General features: G+C 49.6%; 2 protein-coding genes across 2 annotated transcripts in view; one reads left to right on the plus strand and one right to left on the minus strand.

Moving 5' to 3' along the window:
• The window catches only part of LOC137463965 (zinc finger protein 208-like), a 1,270,300-nt gene extending 1,254,518 nt beyond the window's left edge, over positions 1 to 15,782 (minus strand). Inside the window, exon 1 of the mRNA XM_068175306.1 lies at positions 14,307 to 15,782. Within this exon, the coding sequence (XP_068031407.1) occupies positions 14,307 to 15,691 (1,385 nt within the window). The 5' untranslated portion in view covers positions 15,692 to 15,782. The remainder of the gene's footprint in view (positions 1 to 14,306) is intronic.
• The window catches only part of LOC137463966 (zinc finger protein 271-like), a 1,077,684-nt gene that overhangs the window by 1,053,460 nt on the left and 2,267 nt on the right, over positions 1 to 21,957 (plus strand). The gene's annotated exons all lie outside the window — the stretch shown is intronic.

Below are 21,957 nucleotides of genomic sequence, written 5' to 3' on the forward strand. Positions count from 1 at the left end.
CTGTGATTTCATACAGATGCCTTGTGATGTCACAGCCTGCTCTTTGAGGTCCCAGTCTGCTCTGTGATATCACAAAATCTACCCTGTGATGTCACAGACCAGCCTGTGATGTCACAGACACCCTGTGATGTCACAGCCAGCTCTATGATGTCACAGCCACCTTTGTGATGTTATGCAGCCTCGCTGTGATGTCAGAGCCTGCTCTGTGATTTCACAGTCAGCTCTGTGATGTCACAACCCACTCTGTATTGTCTCAGCCTTCTCTGTGACATCACACAGCTGCTCTGTGATGTCACAGAGCCCTTTTCTATGATGGCAGAGTCTTCTCTGTGGCCTCACAGCCCGTTCTGTGATGTCACACTGCCAGCCTGTAATGTCAGAGCCAACTTTGTGACATCACAACCTCCTCTGTGATGTCACAGCCTGCTCTGTGATGGCAGAACTCACTTAACATGTCACACAGCACCTCTGTGGGCTCACAGACCCACCCTGTGATGTCACAACACCTTCAGTGATGGAACACAGCCACCCTATAATGTCACAGCACACTCTTTGACCTCACAGCTTGCTCTGCTCTGTGATGTCATACAGGCATCCTGTGATGTCACAGCCTGCTCTGTGATTTCACATAATAAACCAGGGACGTCACAGCCTACTATATGATGTCACAACCTGGTCTGTGATGTCACAGAATCACAGAATCACAGAATTGCTGGGTTGGAAGAGACCTTTAAGGTCATCAAGTCCAACCCATGCGCTAACACCACCTCAGCTAAACCATGGCACTGAGTGCCACATCCAGTCTTTTTTTAAACACATCCCATGATGGTGACTCCACCACCTCCCAGGACAGACAATTCCAGTACTTTATCACCCTTTCCATAAAATACTTTTTTCCTAATATCCAACCTAAGTTTCCCTTGGTGCAGCTTAAGACACTGTCCTCTGGTCCTGTCAGTTGTTGCCTGGAGAAAGAGACCGACCCCCACCTGACTGCAACCACGTTTCAGGAAGCTGTAGAGTGATAAGGTAACCTCTGAGTCTTCTCCAATCTAAACAACCCCAGCTCCCTCAGCCATTCCTCACAGGACTTGTGTTCCAAGCCTCTCACCAGCCTTGTTGCCCTTCTCTGGACACGCTCCAGGTCCTCCATGTCCCTCTTAAATTGGGGGCACAGAACAGGACACATTACTCAAGGAATAGTGCAGGTACAGGGGAGGAATGCCAAGTACACCAGTACAGGAGAATGACCTCCCTGGTCCCGCTGATTCCATTCCTGGTCCAGCCCAGGAGCCATTGGCCTTCTTGGCCACCTGGGCACACTGCTGGAGAGTGATAAGGTCATCTCTGAGTCTTCTCCTTCTTGGCCACCTGGGCACACTGCTGGCTCATGTACACCCTGCTGTCGACCAGTGCCCCCAGGTCCCTTTCTGCCTGGGCACTGTTCAGCCACACCGTCCCCAGCCTAGAGCAGTGCAGGGGGTTATTGTGGCCAAAATGCAGGACTGGGCACTTGGACTTGTTAAACTTCATCCTTTTGGCCTCTGCCCATCCATCCAACCATTCCAGGTGTCCCTGCAGAGCCCTCCTACCTTCCAACAGATGGACACACACTCCCAGCTTAGTGTCATCTGCAGATTTACTAATGAAAGCCTCAATCCCCTCATCCATGTGGTCAATAAAAATATTGAACAGAGCTGGCCCAGCACAGAGCCCTGAGGGACAGCACTGGTGACTGTCCCCAGCTGGATGCAGCACCACTCACCACCACTCTCTGGGCCGGCCATTCAGCCAGTTCTGAACCCAGCACAGAGTGCTCCTGGCCCAGCCGTGGGCTGCAGCTTTTCCAGGAGTGTGCTGTGGGAGACAGTGCCAAAGGCCTTGCTGGAGTCCAAATAGACACATCCACAGCCTTTCCTGCATCCACCAGGAGGGTCACCTGGTCATAGAAGGAGACCAGGTTGGTCAAACACGACCTAGCCCTCCTAAAACCCTGCTGGCTGGGTCTGACACCCTGGCCATCTGTCACGATCTGCGTGTGCCGGGTGTCGTGATGGTTCTTTTCACGGATCCCAAAAGTGCAAAAAGGCAAACAACCAGGGACAATCAGTTAATCACAGCAAATGCACCTTTACTAGGGGCCAAAACAGTAAATGCGATAGTGGAGATCAGAAATGAGATAAAAGGATAGATAAAGAGAGATAAAAGAGAGTGGTTGGAATAGCTACCAACACAGGCGTGATCCTCACAGTTAATAGTCCACAGAGGAGAGAGAGGGGAACATGCAGGATGAGAGTCTATTGTGATTGCTGCGGAGGAACAGGTGAGTCCACTGAAACCACCGAAGCAGGACAAACACAATGAAGAATAAGTCCATTGGAATTACTGAAGAAGAACAGGTCGTGTCATTAGTGGTTTCCCCACTCCCTGTGGTAGGGGTCTCAGTCTCAGTCCTTGGGAGGATGGTTTTCGATCTCCGTCCGTCACAGTGGTAACGGGGCAGATGAGAGGTCTTCAGTGAGAGACCACTAGGGTCACCCCAAAAGTTCATTCCGCTTCAGGAGGAGAGTGGGCAAAGATGCAGTAGGCTGTTCCTTGCTGGGTTCATGCCAGGTCCTTGCCGATTCCTTGCCAAGTTTTTGACAACTCCTTGCCAAATCCTTGCCAGGCCTTGTTCGGAACAGCTAACGTAACGGTGCAGTAACTGCACCTGCACTGCCGCTCTCTCCAAGCCAGTACTGCAGGGGGGGAAGGGGTTTCTCCTCGTGGCAATCGGTAGGCAAAAGTGGGGGCTTCAGACGGCCTCTTACACTTGGTCTGAATCAATCCTGTTCACCATCCCATATTGGGGAATGATTGATTCTAGAAGTGTTTTACTCACAACATTGGCATTGGCTTTAACCGTGGGTACCGCCTCTACCCAATGAGTCAGGTCACCTACTATCACTTGCAAAAACTTCCACCGTTGTACCTGGGGAAGCTCGGTAAAGTCTACTTGGATGTTTTGAAAGGGCTGTAAGGCTAGTTCTCGCCCTCCCCTGGTGTTTTCCTCATGACCTTCTCATTTACTTGTTGGCGTATCACACACCATTCAATTACCTGCTTAGCTATCCCAAAAATTCCTATGCAGCCCCAGTCCCTTAGAAATTGAGCACTTAGCGCTGGTGTTCCCAGTGTGTTGTTCCATGTATGCCTTCGAGCATTTTCCTGGCAAGGGGTTTATTCAACATTTGCCTCCCATCTGCTAATCTCCACTTCCCTTTGTTATCTTTCTTGGCTCCTGTTTTGAGGAATTCTTTCTCTTTTGTCTCACTGAATATGCAGACTTCTTCCATTTCTCTCATAGGGGTTAATGCTGTCATTAGTTTTTCTGCCCCTGATTCGGCTGAATTCTTAGCATCTAAATCTGCTAAATGGTTCCCTCGTGCTTCTTGAGTCACCCCTTTTTTATGTCCTTTAGCATATACTGCTGCCACTTCTTCTGGTAATTGTAAGGTTTCTAACACTACTAAAAGAAGTTTTTAGATCCTTTCCCCTTGAATTTAAAAGCCCACTCTCTTCCCAAATTTTTCCAAAGGTATGCACTACTCCAACAGCATATTTTGAGTCTATATATATTGTTTCTCTTTTCTGTGTTCATATTTCCAGAGCTCACTTTAGGGCATACAACTCACATGCTTGGGCTGACCAGTTGGAAGGTAACTTTCCTTTTTCTAGGGTCACTAACTCTTCATCTGCTATAGCCTACCCCAATACCCTGTGCCCTGGATTACCCGTGAAAATGCATCGATGTACAATCGTTTTCCACCTTGGAGTGGTTGATCTGTTAGGTCCTTTCTTACTTTAGTTTGATAGTTTATAATTTCTAGGCAATTATATATTAATTCTGGTCCTCTCTTACTTTAGTTTGATAGTTTATAACTTCTAGGCAATTATATATTAATTCCTCACCTGGTTTTCCATCTAAAACTGGGCAGGGTTGAGTTGGCTACTCACGACTAGCTCTAAACCATTATCTATTAAGATGGCTACATATTTTAGTACTTGGGAATCAGTGAGCCATTTCTCAGCCTTTTAGCTGAGGATACTCCTTACTGAGTGTGGGGTATATATTTTCAATTTTCCCCCAGAGGTTAATTTTTTGCTTTCTTCTACGAGTGGGGCGCTCGCTGCCACCGCCTGAATGCAGATTGGCCACCCCCAGCTGACAGGGTCTTGCAGTTTTGATAAACAGGCCACTGGTTTCCTGGATCCTCCCCGGTCCTGGGCTAACCCTCCATGTGCTGCCCCTTTTTCTATATCCAGAAACAGATAGAAGGGTTTGTCTAAGGCAGGAAGACTCAGTGCTGCTGCACTGACTAATTTTTGCTTTAAAGCTTCAAAATTTGCTTGTCGTCTTCTTCCCACCTAATCTCTTCTTCTACTGACTTTTCAAACAAGAACCTGAAGGCCTGCATGTATCCTTCAATCCATAGCCTGCAATATCCCAACAGGCCTAAAAACCTTCTGACTTCTCTCTTAGTTTTTGCCCGTGGGAGTGAGGCTATCCTTGCAATTCTCTCAGGGTTCAGCCACCAGCTCCCTTGACAAATCACACGTCCCAGGCATTTTACTTCCCTCTCTGCAAACTGGAGTTTCCCTTTTGATACTCAAAGTCCTTGGTCCCCCAGAAAATTAAATAATGCTATGGTGGATTCTCAAACTTCATTTTCTTCCCGTCCTGAGAGAAACAAATCATCTCCATACTGGATGAGCTTTATCTCAGGTTTGATGGAGAAGAGTTTTAGTACTTCTCCCAAGCCTTGACCAAATAGGTTTGGGGATTTGGAAAACCCTTGTGGTAACCTGGTCCACCGAAGCTGTTGCTTTCTCCCTGAATCGGGGTCCTCCCACTCAAAGGCAAATATATCCCTGCTTTCTCCTGCCAGTGGACATGCCCAAAAAGCATCTTTTAGGTCTATCACACTAAGCCACTGGTGTGCTGGGGGGATATTGCTCAGTAGTGTACAGGGCTTAGGCACTACTGGGTACAATTCACTGTTCTTTGGTTTGCTTCTCTTAAATCTTGGACAAGCCTGTAAGTCCCATCTGACTTCTTTACTGGTAATATGGGTGTATTTTGGGGGACATACATGGCTCTAAAGTCCCCTCCTCAAGTAGGTCCTGGATCCCTGGCTGCAGTCCTTGTCTCCCTTCCAGGGAGAGTGGGTATTGTCATACCTGAACTGGATGGTTCTCATCAACTATTTTTATTACTATAGGTTTCATGTTCAATTTACCTCGATTTTTCAGTTTTGTCCACACCACCTCATGAATTTTGTCCTCATTCTCTTCTGTTAATTGGAGAAGATTAGCCACCATTTTTCCTTCCTCTGGGAGTACTCCAATGTCTAACTGCACCTGTAAATCCCGCCCTAAAAGTTTGCACCCTGCTTCTGGAACTAATAGGACATCCCCTGTTGAGGATTTTTTGCAGGACAATGGACACATTCAGCAGATGCACAATCCAGCCTTCTGGTAACAAAGTAGCCAGTTCAAGAAACGGGGTCAGTGAATCCTTGACGACAGGAAAAGAAGAAGAAGTCATAGGAGTCGGCAAAGTTGTCAGCAAAATAAAAAAGAGAACTCAGGGTGGGCCAGACAACCAAAGCAAGACACGTCAAGAATCGGGTGATCCAATTGGCATTTAATTTTAGACACATAAACAGCTAGGATTAACCAATCATGCATTAGCTAGAGACTCGTGCACAGCAGAACTTATTATAAATACAGGCCTCTGTACAATAAAATTGGTTTCACTTAATCATAGTGATCATGGCAAGATGTCCCATTCGTGATTCTCTGCACCGCAATTCCTATCTCAGACCCCAGGTCTAATGATGCATGGCAATGCATAGCATCCCTTAGACATTCTAGAAATTCAGATGGAGTCTCAGAAGGCCCCTGCTTAACAGAATACAGGACAGACCAATTTTTGGTCTTTGGGATAGCTCTCTCCACTCCCAGTGCTATCCAATCTTGATAATCTGCTAATTTCTGTAACTCTGCCAATATATTTGGATGCCATTTAGGGTCCCTTGGGAGAGGGAAAAATTCTCTTACATCCAATCACTGGCTTTTACAGTTATCCTCTGCCAAAGCCCCTTCTCAGGATCAGCTGCTTTTCTGTTTCAGTGAAAGTATCCAGTAATAACTGGGTGTCTCTCCAATCTGCGTTGTGTTGTTTGATAACATATCGTAAATGCTTCGCAATAAGTATCAGGTCGCTGTGGTAATTTTTAGCAATCCTTTCCCATGCCTCTAGATCAGGGGTGGAGAATGGTACTTTAACCATCAGTCTCCCTCCTTCCGGTCCCACTGCCTCTCGCAGAGTGGCCTGTAACACTGCTTGTCTCCTGGTTCTGGACTAAACCGGACTGCCAGGAGGGGAGTGGGTTTGAGCGGATGTCCCTTCCAAGCCTACGTCCTATTTTTTTGGAAAGTCCACCTCATCCTCATCCTCATCCTCCCGTCTTCTAGGAGGCACTTTCAGCAAATGTATTGTATCTTGTTCTTGAGCTGCAGCACGGTAGACCTTATCTGATTTGGTACATGGCTACCTATGCTGCATGCTGAGCAACTTTGCTTAATTTGCCCTCTATTTCCTTTGTTTTCCTTCTCAAGGGCTAACACCAGTGGGTCTGAGGGAGTGCTGAGCCCACAGTCCCTCTCCCATTCCAGATGATTTCGTAAGGCGAGAAACATACCAGCAGAAGAGACCTCATCCTACTTCCTTCCTGTCTTAAAAACAGCATTAACTGCAACAAGGTATTACAATCTAAAGTTCCTGCCGGTGGCCACTTGGCTCAGTCTTCCAGCCTGTATAATGGCCACTTCGCATGCAGCATTGGATTAAATCTTTTTTGTTCTCCAATCCCACCTTACTGGTGACTTCTTTCCAGTGGGTTCAGATACATCCCAAAGGGCTAGCTCGGGGAACTTCTTTGCTCTGGTGAGTTCCCATTATCTCCTTCTCCTTCTCACTTCCACCCAAAACTCTCTTCACAAAGCCTCACAGTCCTTTCCTAATTCTCCTCCCACGTGCAACCCCAGGTTACAGGTACCAGATGTGATTTTCCACACACAAGCTTTAAAATCTGAGGTTCAATATCGGCTTGATTAGGAAACCTGTCCACACTCAGAGCATGTGCCCTGCCGCCTGCTGAACAGCGGTACCAACGCCTCTCACAACATATACACTTCTAATTGTTTATACTTCTTCTACTTTAACTATTGGCTACAGTAAATTAACATAACACTATGAGTGAAAAGTAACAGTGACTTTAATTGACTTTTAAAAAATTCTTTGTTTAGTTACAAAATTTCCTCTTTATCTTTCTTCAATTCCTCTCTTCTCTTAGTCTCCTTAATAACAACCTTAAAAAAACTCCTTATCAACTTCTTACTTCTCAACTTCTTTGCACTCCTTTAGCTAACAGACCCGCTGTTAGCCCCTTCCACACCAGCTGAGTAAGTAAAGTGAGTAAGTAAGGCTTTACACCAGTAAAGCCCCTCTAAATAAACCTGTTCATCCCCCTTATCTATCCAGTGATTTACTGGATTCGCAAACTCCCAGGGGTCAAGCCCGAACCACTGAGGCAGTGGAATCCTCTCAGTTCGTCGAGCCATGGCCCTGGCTGTGTAAGGCATGCTACGTGGACATGAGACAGCCGGTCCTGTCCCACTGGGTCCCAGCAGTGCCTCACAGCAGTCCTCCATCCACGTCAGGATGCTGGCCAAGAGAGGTCCTGGAAGCTGAGGCAGCTGATTTTAAGCTTGTGCAGGTGCCTATAGGCCAAGGCCAATGGTGTTCCCTCAGGATACAGCAGTCCTGAGGGGTCTCCCTCATTCAAACAAATCAGCAGACAAATGCATTGTCAGCCAAAAGCCCTTTTATTGACCTGGCAGGAGAGCAGGGGTCTGCACCCACTGAAATGTTTCTCCACCATGTATAAATTTCAGTGGGTTGAAGTAGGAGTTGTATCAAAAAACAATCCATCTTTACACTGCTGAGGTGATTCCATAGGCAGCGGGTTAGAAATACATTGTGTCAGATTCCCATACTTGAAGCTGATGTCCAGGCCCTGGCCAGGAGCGGTCTCGATGCCCCAAAGCAGCACAAAGTCTTCCTCAGGGCTTCCCTGCACAGGGCTGATTCCACACTTGCCCTTAGTTCTTCTGGTAGACTGTGTCTAAAGCTTTTTGTCAGGTCACTCTCATGTCAAGTTAGGCCACCAGGTTTTTGTTATGCTAACTGGTGCTAAGTACTTAGGTATGTCTGTGCTAATTACTTGTTTACTCATGTGAATGGCTTGTGCTTACTTATGTCAAACCAAGGCCTTGTTCCATCCCCAAAGGTGCCTGAGGCCACCCGCTCCTTGTGGCACCAGTTGCTTTCCTGTGGAATGTTCTCCCTCCCCAGGGTAAAGAGGGAGCTGCAGAAAGAGCTTGCCAGGCTGCTCTCCATCCTTTCCCAGCACTCCTGGTGAAGTGGAGAAGTCCGAGCTGAGTGCAAAGGTGCAAATGGAACAGCCGTGCACAGGAAGGCTCGGTGGGAAGGATGATCCAGGATCCATAGGCCTGGCAGCCTGAGCGTGCTCCAGGGGAAGGCCTTGGAGCAGATCCTCCTGAGTGCCATCCCACGGCACCTGCAGGGAACCAGGGCGTCTGCTGGAGGATGGGAAAGCTCTGCGGAGGGACGGAGACAGCTGGGGCTCCTGGCGGGGGGTTGAGGGCTTCTGTGCGGGAGTTTGGGGGGCTTGGTGCTGGTGGGGTGTTGGAGAAGGAGTTGTCTGGAAGGTGAGAGGTCTAGGCTGGAATTTGAGTCAGTTTGAAGGCAGCATCTGTGCTTTGGCACAGCTTTGGTTAGGGAGGGCAGAAAGAATATGTGTGACTTTTCCTCTTCCTGGTGCTGATTCTCCTGCACGGAACAAGAGGGGAGAGCTGTACTTTACTGGCCACTCAGATCTCTGTACCAGGGGGAGGATTAGCCCTTTTGCCATCTACTCATTTCTTTGAGCTACTTTTCTACCACTGAGTGGACTTTGATTTCTTGAGAACTTTTATTTCTTAAGAGAATTAGGATATGATCATCCATTCATAGAAAACCAAAGAATGGCCCTTGGTTTTTCCCTTTTTTTTTGTGTAGTTCTCTGTCCTGTAAAGTGACCCTCAGTGGATGAGGTTAAGGCAAATGAGTTGCTGCTTTGAGATGGGAAGCAAAATTCCAACTCTTCACCTCCTCAGGCCATCCCAATTAATTTGGGAAGTTTGCAACTTTTTGGAACTGCTTGAGTTGAGCAATGGGAAGTAAAGCTTTCCTGAATTGAGGATTCTTACTTGCCAGATTCTTCTGTGCCTTCGCCACTAAGGTGTTTTTGTGCTGAAGGCAATAACTTCAAGGAGAAAATAATTTCAGCATGGAGTAAGAGCTTCTGACAGAGAACAAGTGTTGCCAGCAGTTGCTCCACGTGCTCCTGCCAACAGCCCCTGCAGGCAGGAGCGCAGCCCCCAATGCACGTGGGCTTTGGCTCCCTCTGGCACAGGAGCCCCCCACGGGCACAGGTCTCTGGGGCAGGAAACGGGCACCGGTGCTGCCAGGGCTCGGGGGGTGGCAGGTCTGCTTGGGCAGGGACTGTGCCACACCTGCTGATGTCAGCGCTCCCCGGGCCCCAGGGGTCAGAGCAGCATTCGTGCCCTGGCCCACACGTTCCTTGTCCGTGTCACATCCGCGGGTTTAGGATGGCCACCAGCCGGGACGTGTCCCAAGGAGGCCGTGCCAGCTTCTGTGAAGGCCCCGTGCCCTTCCCAGCGCGGCTGTGTTGGCAGCCCTGGGGGCTCCTTCTGCTGCCCCGAGCCTACAGAGCAGGGCAGCGTTTGCTGATGGTTTGAGCCATTCCTAAAGATCCTGTCGGGCTGTCTTAGACACTTGGGGTGAGGGATTCCTTCCAACCTGAGCCACTTTGGGTGGGCTGGGGGTGGCCCCAGGGCAGGGGGCAGTGTGTGCAGGGGCCCTTTGTGACACGGTGCAGCACGGTCACCGTGGCATGGAACGGGACAGCGTGTCCAAGGGCCCTTTGTGACACGGGGTGACATAGGAGCTGGCGGTGACAAGACCACGCCACAGTGCTCGGAGTACACGACAGGACAGGACGGGACAGAGCTGTGCCGTGAGGAGCCCCCGCACAGCGCACTCGTTCATGTCTGACCCAGAGCTTTTCTGAGGCGTTATTCCTGCAGCTGATCTCGAGGCCTGACCACAGGACTTGGTGACCTGTGGCCTTCCCGAGGCTTCTCTCCTGCAGGTGTCCTCGAGGGCAGACCGTGGGACTCTGTGCCCTGGAGGCATCTCCCATCCCTGCCACCGGTGCCCTCGAGGCCAGACCACAATCCTTGACAGGAGTCTCCTGTCCTTGTGGCAGGAGCCCTCGAGACCAGAGTGCAGGACTTGCTGTCCTGTCGCCTTCCTGAGGCTTCTCTCTTGAAGGTGCCTTCCAGGCACGACTGCAGGCCTTGCTGACTCGGAGCTTTTCCGAGGCATCTCACCTGCAAGTAGCCACAAATCCAGTCACTGACATGGAGCAGAGACCCACAAGAGTGCCCAAGCTGTCCTGTGTGGAGGAAGAGGAAGAAGGCCCTGGAGCTGGCCCTGCACAGGAGACCTGTGCTGCCCTGCTGGATATGCTCGTAGAGGAGGGGTTTTGCAATCCAAAGCAAGTAAGCAGCCTGTGGCCAGGGTTTGATCCTCCCAAGAATTGCTTGGCCTGCCAAGCCATGCCTACTGGTCACTGGAAGCCTTTGAGGCCATGGCAGTGTGGTGGGAAGGGAAGGACTTCTCTGGGGAAGCTGGGGACATTCCTCCCTCTGGCAGCTTTCCAAGTCTCCCCTGCCTTCTCCAGGTGCCTGCCATGGTGAGGTACATCCACCAGTGGCTCATGGCCAGTCAGTTTGCTGAGGACCGGCTGAACAGGGCCCTGCTGGATCTCACCAACGAACAGCCCACTGATGTAGTAATGTGTCCTGGTTTTGGGCAAATCTGGGAGAAAACCTCCAGAAGGAGCCCCCAGAAAGCAAACCCCCACCGCCCCTCCGCCACCTGGTTCAGGAAGAATTTCCTCAGAGAGTAGTGGAAACAGCCTGTTTATTGAGCAGGCAAAGCACTCCCCAGCACAAAAAATGAACAACACCAGATGACAAAAAGTCTTTCTACGCTCTGAAGAGGTGACAAATTCAGAAAGTCTCTCCTGGGAGTAGTTGCCTAGTTACTGGTCTCCGGTGCTGGGGATGGCTGCTGCAGGTCACAAAATGCTGGCTCTCGGTGTGTCTTGGTGTTTCCCAGGTCCCAGTCCTGAGCAGGTTCAAATGGTATTCAGGAAAGGGAAAGAAAAAAAACAGTCCAGGGAAAAAATTGGATTGCCTAGCTAAACTAATTAATAAGCAAAAGCAAGGGCAAAAGCAAAAAGCAGGAGCAAGAGCAAAGTGAAAGCAATCAAGCCAGCAATCAAGCAAGAAAGCCAGCAAGCCCTAGCCTCTCCTAGACACAGACTTTGGGGAGAGGTGAGCCGGCTGGAAACAAGACAAAACAAACCTTCACTTTTCAGAGCCAGTCCTGAAGGCACAGAACATAACATCAAGCATAAACAGAACACACAGTTGGGGATGCAAGCACCATAACATCACCTAGGACATTCCACCCCTTATCTCCGAATCGTCAACATAACTACCAAACGTCATGTAAAAACTTCATCAAGTAAAAACTTCTATCTTTCACTTACTCAGACACATTTCCTTCCATCTCCCTTGCTCAAACTTTTGAGACACATTTCCTTCTATATCACTTGCACAGACCTTCGACGCTTACACATTTCCTTCTGTCTCATGTCTGTGTGGTTTAATGTACAGACAGTGGCAGTAACATCCAACAGTGATATTTGCATATGAGATCTCCCTGAGGTACACATCGAGTTCTTCCATATTTCTGCATTATTCACCATGTACAACCTGGTCCCTGAGCAAAGACAATCCCACCAATGGGTTTGTCTGTACTCGAGGCAGAATTGATCCACACTCTCTTCCCTAACAAACCTCTGATATGTGCCACTGGGATTTTATCTACCTGGATCAGAACAGCAAATAAAAAGGAGCAGTTCCAAACATATGGCACATTATGCCAATCAGCCTTCTGATGAGCCTGTGACATTTCTTACTCAACAGTGACATTGCAGTGGTGGCCACCAGGCCGGCTTGCCAAGGGAGGCTTCTGGCCATGACCTGCAAGCAGCTGCTGCTGCCAAGGCGCCTTTGGTGCCTCAGGCTCTCCTTGGCACAGCTCCCAGCACGGCACTCTGTCCTCGTGCCCGAGGCCTTCCCTGTGCTGGGGCTGGCCTGGGGCTTTTCCTGCAGCGGGACCTGCTCTGCTCCTGGCACAGGAAAGGCAGTTCCTGCTGGAGCAGGAGGCTCTTCCTGCGGTTGGCTCAAACCACTCCTGCAAGGCCCTGGTGACGTCAAAATTGCTTCCTAGAGCAGAATAGTCTATAATTGGTATAGCTCCTGTATTGAGAAGTAAATAACTATTTTTAAATTTTTATTCTGTGTTGTAAATAGACCGTTTTATCTAATAATGATCAGAATCAATCATAGCTGTATTTATACAGATTTATCTGGTATTCCATTGTTATTCTTTTGGGACAAATTGCATTAAGGTTCAATTCCACCTGTCCAATCTGCAGGGTTGGGATGGGATCCAGCCGCTGCCAGTCTCTTCTATTAGAAGGAATTCTAGAAGTCTAGGGGTGCTGCAGGGATTTGAGGATCCATGGTGGCTGTTGGGGGTCATTTCTCCACCTCATGACTAAGCAGGAGTTTCTCCAGTAAGGAAATAAAGCTTTTGCCTGAAGCTCCCACTCTGCCGATGACAGGAACCCCTGTGAGTGCCCATGAAATCCCGGCTCTTTGGCAGCCTGGGGACTCCTGGGATGTCACTGTGGAGCCCCCGTGAGTGCCTGTGACAGATCGGTGCCTTTGCAGCCCAATGTCCCCTGGGATGTCACCACGGAATGGCTGTGACTGCCTCTGACCACATGGCTCTTTACCATCCCCAGAAACCCCTGGGAGGTCTCCATGGAGCCCCTGTCTCTGTCTGTGACATTCCAGCTCTTGAGCAGCCTGGAGACTCTTGGAAAGTCCCCATGGAACCCCTCTGAGTGCCTGTGACAAATCTGATCCTTCGCAGGCAACCATCAACAGGACTCCCTGTTGCTATGGTCAGTTTCCATGGCAACCATCACCAGGAGTCCCTGTTGCTATGGTCAGTTTCCATGGCAACCACCACAGCCCCTGTTGCTATGGTCAGTTTCCATGGCAACCATCACCAGCCCCTGTTGCTATGGTCCGTCCCTGGGCAGCTCCATGGAGACCCCATGCCAGGGGTGGTTGCCATGGACACCAGCTCGGGCCTGGAGCCAGACCCCGTTGCCATGGCAACCATTGGCCGTCTCATCCCCAGGGGCCATTGGATCCCAGAACCACCGAACTGGCTGAGCTGGGAGGGGCCCATCAGGATCCTCGAGTCCAACTGCTGGCCCTGCACAGGACACCCCAACAATGCCAGCCTGGGCCTGGCAGCGGTGTCCAAACGCTGCTGGAGCTCAGAGAGCCCTGGAGCTGTGACCCTTCCCTGGGGAGCCTGGGCAGTGCCCCAGCAGCCCCTGGGCAAAAACCTTTTCCTGAGATCCAACCTCAGCCTGCCCTGACTCAGCTGCTGCCCTCCTGCCTCCAATGGAAAGCACAAAAGGCAAAGATCCCGGGCTGGGAGAAGAACAATTTACTGGGAACAGCAACGAGACAAGGAACAAACAGGACCAGAAATAATACTGATAATAGAAGGGATAAGAAAAATTATTTACAGGGAAAACTACATCACAACTGACTGGCTCTTCCTGGCCATGTATTTCCTTTAGCCTGGAAAGGACACCCTTCTCCTCAGGGACACAAAGAGAGAGAGAGTCCCTTTCCTGTCCTGCCCCTGGCAATGACCTGTGGTGGGAGTGAATGTAATGACAGGGCCATGGCCAAGACCCTCATGTTCTTTGATCCCACACCATGTCATTGGCAGGGGCAGGAAAAGGGAAAGATCTCTTCCCAGCATGGATCACAGGGAACATGGATCACCAGAGCTCTTCCCAACATGGGTTCTCCCATGGGGGATGAAGCTGGAGCAGTGCATGAAGCTCTTCCTGGAGCTAGGGCATTTGCAGGGCTTCCCTTACTGGTGCCTCCGTTGGTGTCTGGTCAAGTGAGAGCTCCTGGAGAAGTTCTTCCCACACTGGGGACACGTGTAGGGCCTCTCCCTGGTGTGGATGTGCTGGTGCCTGATGAGATGGGAGTTTTGCTTGAAGCCCTTCCTGCAGTGGGGGCAGCGGAAGGGCCTCTCCCCAGTGTGAATCCGCTGGTGCTTGAGAAGAATGGATCTGGTCTGAAAGCTCTTCTGACAGTTGGGACATTCGTAGGGCTTCTCCCCAGTGTGGATCATTTGGTGGATGATCAGTTGGGACTTCTGGCTGAAGCCCTTCCCACATTCCCCACATTTGTATGGCCTTTCTCCAGTGTGGATCGTCTGGTGGCTGATCAAGTGGGACCTTCGGCTGAAGCTCTTCCCACATTCCCCACACTCGTAGGGCCTTTCCCCAGTGTGGATCCTCTGGTGGCGGATCAAGTGGGACCTTAAGCTAAAGCTCTTCCCACATTCCCCACACTCGTAGGGCCTCTCCCCACTGTGGATGTGTTGGTGGATGACAAGGGCAGAGCTGCAGCTGAAGCCCTTCCCACATTCCCCACATTTGTATGGCCTTTCCCCGGTGTGGATCCTCTGGTGGCGGATCAAGTGGGACCTTAGGCTGAAACTCTTCCCACATTGCCCACACTCGTAGGGCCTCTCCCCAGTGTGGATGCGTTGATGGCTGATGAGGTTGGATCTGTAGCTGAAGCCCTTCCCACATTCCCCACACTCATAGGGCCATTCCCCGGTGTGGATCATCTGGTGGCAGATCAGGCTGTTGCTCTTCCTGAAGCTCTTCCCACACTGCAAGCACTTGTAGGGCTTCTCCCCACCCTGAAGCTTATCATGGACCACCAGCTCCAAGATCTGGCTGAAGCTCTGTCCACCTTCCTGGCACAGGGTGGGTCTTTCCTCCTCAGAGCACCCTGGGCTGGGTTTGCAGCCCCTCCTCCTGTGGGATCTCCAGGGCTTTTCCTCCCCGTTGGATTCCTGCGTCATGGAGCTGCTCAAAACGGCCTCTGCCATGAGGTTCTGCCGCGGGGATTTGTCTTCCCTGGTCTCCATCCTCAGCTCCTTCCCTGGGGGAGGAAGGACAAGGAGAGGATGGGATTTGCCTCCGTGCCATAGGGAAGGGGAAGGAGATCCCCCCAGTGCATCCCTGGCAGGATGGCATCGGCAGCAGGGTTGTCCTGCAGCCAGGAGCCACGCTGGGCTGGGAGATGGAGCAGGAAAGAGGGGGAAAGGGGCACTGACTTCCTCCTCAGCTGCCCGGGGGTGCCAGGCCTCCTTTCTCTTCCTCGCAGCCTTCTCCTCCATTTTGCAATGGTTTGGAGAAGGAAAATTCTGTTTTGGGAGGAAAACAAGGGATGAGCACATTGAGTTTTGTACTGATTTGAAGGCAAATCAGGAGGAGAATTTAAGCCAGAATTACAATTTAGTAAGAATATTAAGATCAAGCCAATGATACGGAAACTGGCTTAGACTGACAGAGTCAGGATTTAACCTGACACCCCGTTCGTCAGGGTGGTGGTAGCAGTCTGATGAAATGGTGGCCGCAGTCCTGTTGGAGTGATGAACGTGATTCTGTCAAAGCGGCAATCCTGCAGAAGGGATCACCTGATGGGTCTTGCTCTGAAGGTCCAGTGGTGGTTACGGAGCTCTTGTCCTCTGGGAATCCAGTAGGCAAGGTGGTCCTGGTGTTGGAAGGGTGAGATTATATCCAGGTAGGAATGTTTGGTTCCTCCCCCTGGGCGGAGCATCCCACAATGGGATGATGTAATTTTATCAGTCCTGCAGTGGCACTCAATGGCCCATTAACAGAAGATAGCCCCTGGAGGGCGTTATCAGGGCTGAGTCATGGAAGAGATAAAGAACACTGCCCCACCTGTTTATCACAGTTTATGAAGATGGTGACTGAAAACATACTTTGGGTTACATCTTACATTGCACCCTGAAACAGTGAGGCAATCCCTGCTCGGGGTGGGGGGATGAACACCACCCCCCTTTCCCAAACTGGCTCAGGTGTAAAACCCCCACCCTGGGAAGGCCACGCACACAGGGGACAATGTCACACTTGCCCCACCTCAGGGGAGGTCTCTGTCCCTGTCACTCCCTTGCTCTCCCCCATTTTCTCTTTCTTTCCATCTCTCTCTCTACCTCGTATTTACTGTTCAATAAAATCCACTTGGGATTTGGTCTCGTTAGCACCTTAATTGGGGCAGAGGCATCTCTCTAACAATTTTATTAACCAGATTGAGACATTATTTTGGTGCAGTGAGTTCAGGGCACTGTTGCCTGACCCCAAGTGCCTTTGACAACAGCATGGTTCCCCCCTCTCAGGAGGTCCTGGCTCTTTCTGGAGGAACTCTTGGACACCTGGAGGCAGCTTCTTCTGTGTGACTTTTGGGAGAACTTATGAGGAAAATGGCTGTTGTGGGTGGCCAGTGTAAAGAAAATATTTTGTTGTCCTTCCTAGAAAAGTTTGTTAAAATCACTGGAGGAAAGGGAGCAAATGATACCAGCAAGACTGACAAGGATCATTCACCACAAGGTGAGGAACACAAGGCTGCCAAAAGTCCTAGTGATTTATTAAAGAAATATGGATATTGATGTAGTACTGATATCCAACTGTGACGGACAGAAACTATCTAACAGTTTAAAGTTAGAAAGTGTATGTTTATTATGATGCCAGGCAGCGTGCGGGATAGCTCCCAAATACGCACTGCGCCTTTCAAATGATTACAGAGTCCTTTTATCCATACAAGTATTGAATACCAAAAATGCAAATACATATTCATAATTTTAGTGCATCCCATTCCTCACTTTGTATGCTAATCATTTCAAAAGCTATTAAGCATGTGTAGTTTGTTCCTTGAAAAGGGTCGGTGGTCCCTTTCATGGGGAGGGGTCCCAAAATGAGGAAGTAAATGAAGTCTTCCTCATTCTGACCTTTCTACCTTTTCAATGCAAATAGGACAAATGAACCTTGGTAGAACTCCCATTCCCTGTCGTCAATTGGTTTCACAACAGAGGAGGCCCACAACTGTCTTATGTTCCTAAAAGCTATTTGTCAGTTTCTATATTCTTCATTATAAACCCAGCTAACTAAACATCGTGTTGACAAGCAATCAATTATTAGTTAACTACTAACTCTTAACTTCATCAAGGCCTACTCATTTGTTTTAATTAACTCTAGTAAGGCTTATCTCTAACTAAAATCTTAGCTCCTCTAAAATCTTTAAATCGCTTAAAGTTTATGTTTTACTAGAAGAAGCCCAGCTCAAGTAGTTAAATTCCCAAATAACTCCCAAATTCACAGGCTTGTGGGCTTTGCCAAATGTGAGAATAATTTTTTTCTTCATCCCTATCATCTTTGTGACAGCTACACAGAGCTTTCCCTTCCTTTTAATAATCTGTATTGGGCCAAATTTTCACTTTTATCAGAACCTGCCAGCAGCAGAGCTGAAGCTGTGCAGGAAACGATGAAATTTGGAATTGCCACATTATTGCTACTATTGTCAGTTTATTCATGTTTGGGATTTGTTTGCGTTTCCATCACAAGTGACATGTGGGAAGAGCAAATATTCCTCAAGGCATTTTATGTAGGGTGAAGTTTGATTTCTGCCGAGTTTGTTTTGTCCAGTGCCCAGGGGATGCTTGAGGTGTCTCTGTGCCTCTTGTCCTGGCAGATGCTTGGGAGGGGCTTGGGGGGTTGTCCCTGTCCCTGTCACCCCAGGCCATTCCCCAAGGGGTGTCCCTGTCCCTCTCACCCCAGGCCATTCCCCAGGGGGTCTCCATCTCTCTATCGTTCTCACTCCAGGGAATGCCTGGGAGGGTCTCCCTACCTCTCACCCCTGTGCCAGGGGAGTGCTCAAGGGAGTCTCTGTCCCTCTCAGCCCAGGGGGTGCTCAGTAGTTGAAACAGGGTATTTTACAGGGTAAATTTAACAGGGTAGAAATCCATGTGTATTTAGGTGAAATGTGCTGCTTTGAATCATTAGTAGCTTGCCAGGCTAGATAAAATACTGCTAGCTCTGCTGCTGAAACGTGGATGAAAAATCGATCCCACAAATCCCGTACGGAGCTGTAGAGACTGTGTGTTTATTGCAGTGCTGGACACATGTGGGGATCATTCCCCTTCAAAGGACATGCACGCCCCTGTGTAAGAGACGGTCCCAAGTTCCCCTCATTTTTGCCTCACGTTTGCCGCAATGGCAGAGACTGAGATCCTGGAGATGCTGAGCGGAGTTCTGGCTTGGAGAGACAGATAATTATTTTTGCAGGTGTATTTGCTGTATCACCACGGACCACTGCTTTGAGCAGGGCCTGGCAAGGAGCGGCTTGTTCTACCTGCTTACACCTGCTTCACAATACCTGCTCAACCCACGAATTTTCCCACCTCTTGGCCAAATGAACTTTCTGGGGTAACTCTGGTGATCTCCCACGGAAGACCCCTCATCTGCCTCATGACCACTGTGATGGATGGAGATTGAAGCCCCTCCCAAAGACTGAGACTCAGACCCCTACCACAGGGAGGAGGGCTGGCCTGATCAATGCGAGATGTTTGCCCAGGTGTGGTCGATGGACCAAGAAGACAATGGCTCTCGCTCACTGCTGATAACATGACCTGTTCCCCTTTGGTGGCTTCAATGGACATTCATTGTCTTGTCCCCGTCCCCCCCTTCCACAGAGGACTATAAAAGACCCCTGAGATAACCAAGATTTTGAGATTCTCCCTGATGTGACACGGCTCTTTGGGAGCCACTGCAGGAGCAGCACCCTGGGAGCCTCGGGAATGCCCCTCTGGGATCCACAGCACACACTCCCTGGGGCTGGAATTCCAGTTTCCAGCCAGGAAAAGATGTTCCTGCCCTTGAAGGCAAAGCTCTTAACAAGGAGCCAAAAGCCAAGTGGAGCAAGTTCCTACAGTGACATTTCACTGCCAGCTTTCATAACTTCACCCATAGTTCTTGTAGCTCATGGATTAGGAATGAAATCCGGGCAGGGCCTTTGGTGGGAGCTGCCCTGGATCAAGGGAGACACTGAGAGAGACACAGAGCAGGCAAAGAAAGGCAGGAGAGAAAAGAGGACACAAACACTGAGAAGGTGGCACTCTGAAAACAGAACTGCAACTGACTGAAAAGGAATGGGATGGAAAGAAATAATTTTGTAACTTGTATTTCCAATCAAAATACAATTTCCTCCCTTTCTCACAAACCTCCTCCCGCTGTCATTCAGCAGGGCTGTCAGAATGTTCTTCATTCTGAATGGATGTTCCACGCAGCTGTCACAAAGAAACAGGGAATAGGGACTTTCATGCTCGTGGGGAGTTTGACATCCTCAGCTGAGGAGAGTAGAAGGCACCAAAAGGAAAGGACAGCTGAGCTTCACCCTTCCTCAGGAAAGAGGCAGGGGAAAAATCTCTCGGCATGTCTGCAGCTGCTCCCACAGGGATGTGAAGGCTGATCCCCGAGCCCCAAAGGTCACATTCAGGGCTGCCCTCAGGGAATGCTCGCCTGGTATTGAGGGGCAGTGTGGGAGCACCTGGATCTTGGAGAACCCAGCTGCCCCTCATATTTGGAGGTGCCTGAGGAGGGCTGGGACGATTCCAGGAACATCCTGCAGTGGCATCCCCCCTGTCCTGCTCTGCGTGTGCTCAGTCCCAAACCTGACCCTGATCCTGCTCTCAATCTCACTCCACATTTAGACACCCTCACAGTTCTGTATTTAATCTCATCCCAGAGCCAGACTTATCTAGCCTCAGACCCAATCCCAACCCCAGCCCTAAAGCCAATCCCATGACTAGCTTTAACCCCAATCCCAGCTCTGATCCTATTCTCAGTCCCAACTCCAACCCCAGCCCCAATTCCACCCTCGTCCTAAATCCTCATCCCAAATCATATCCCAGGTTCAGCCTTTCTGGGAATTTGGGGGTGTCTCTGTCCCTCTGACCCCGATGACATTTGGGCGGGGTCACACCAGGGCTGAGAAGGGCAGAAACCCCCCCGCCTCCCCAGGGATGAGAAGGTCTGAGAGCCCCCCACCCCGAGCACCCTCAGAGGTTAGAGGGACACAGAGCCCCTGGTCCCCAGCCCTGCACAAGCATTTCCTGAGGCCAGAGGGATGGAGACCCCCTGAGCATCCCCCAGGGCAAGGAGACAAAGACCCCTGAGCATTCCCAGGGCTGAGAGGGACAGAGACTGCCCTGAGCAACTCCTGGCAAAGGGTGAGAGGGAGGGAGACCCCCCAGACATTTCCTGGGGTGAGAACAATGGAGACCCCCTGGAGAATGGCCTGGGGTGACAGGGACACCCCCTGGGGAATGGCTTTGGGTGACAGGGACAGACCCTGGGGAATGGCCTGGGGTGACAGGGACAGGGACAACCCCCCAAGCTCCTCCCAAGCATCTGCCAGGACAAGAGGCACAGACTGCCCTCGAGCATCCCCTGGGCACCGGACAAAATAATCTCAGCAGAAATCAAACTTAACTCTGCATAAAATACTTTGATGAATATTTGATATTCCCACAAGTCACTTGTGATGGAAATGCAAACAAATCCCAAACATGAGCAAACCGACAATAGAAGCAATTCTGTGGCAATTCCAAATTTCATCGTTTCCTGCACAGCTCCAGCTCAGCTATTGGCAGGTTCCAATAAAAGAAAAGTGGAAATTCGGCCCAATACAGATTAATAAAAGGAAGGGAAAGCTCAGTCTACCTGTCACAAAGGTGACAGGGACGAAGAGAAAAATGATTCTCACATTTGGCTGTTGTAGATGCAGGCGAACCCAATAGGAAGATGTCTAACTCCAGTTCAGAAGGCTGAATGATTTCTTTATTATAATTATGCTATAATACATTAATATACTATATAAAAGAGGATACTAAACGTACATGCGACTTTCTCTAACTATCATATCTAACTAACTCACAACTCATGACCCTCTCTGGAGAGTCCAGACACAGGTGGATCTGATTATCCATCAGGCTCAAACAGTCCACCTTGATCCAACCAAGTGTTCACTCCAGATAAACAATTCTCCAAACACATTCCACAAGAGAAAAACAAGGAGCAGAAACAGAAATTATTTTCTCTTTCATTTCTCTCTGTGCACCTTTATAAAAATCCTGAGAGAGAGAAAAATGTGCTTGCCACATTTAGCAAAGTCCCCAGGCCTGTGAATTGGGATTTATTAGGGAATTTAGCTACTTGAGCTGGGCTTCTTGTAGGACTTCGTGCAGCCTTGTGTTCCTCACCTTGTGGTGAATGATCCTTGTCAGTCTTGCTGGTATCATTTGCTTCCTTTCCTCCAGTGATTTTAACAAACTTTTCTAGGAAGGACAACAAAATATTTTCTTTACACTGGCCACCCACAACAGCCATTTTCCTCATAAATTCTCCCAAAAGTCGCTCAGAGGAAGCTGCCTCCAGCTGTCCAAGAGTTCCTCCAGAAAGAGCCCGAACCTCCTGAAAGGAGGGAGCCATGCTGTTGTCAAAGGCACTTGGGGTCAGACATCAGTGCCCTGAACTCACTGCACCAAAATAATGTCTCAATCTGGTTAATAAAATTGTTAGAGAGATGCCTCTGCCCCAATTAAGGTGCTAACGAGACCAAATCCCAAGTGGATTTTATTGAACAGTA

The sequence above is a fragment of the Anomalospiza imberbis genome, chromosome 33 (genome assembly GCF_031753505.1).
Source record: "Anomalospiza imberbis isolate Cuckoo-Finch-1a 21T00152 chromosome 33, ASM3175350v1, whole genome shotgun sequence".
In the NCBI taxonomy this organism is placed as follows: domain Eukaryota; kingdom Metazoa; phylum Chordata; class Aves; order Passeriformes; family Viduidae; genus Anomalospiza; species Anomalospiza imberbis.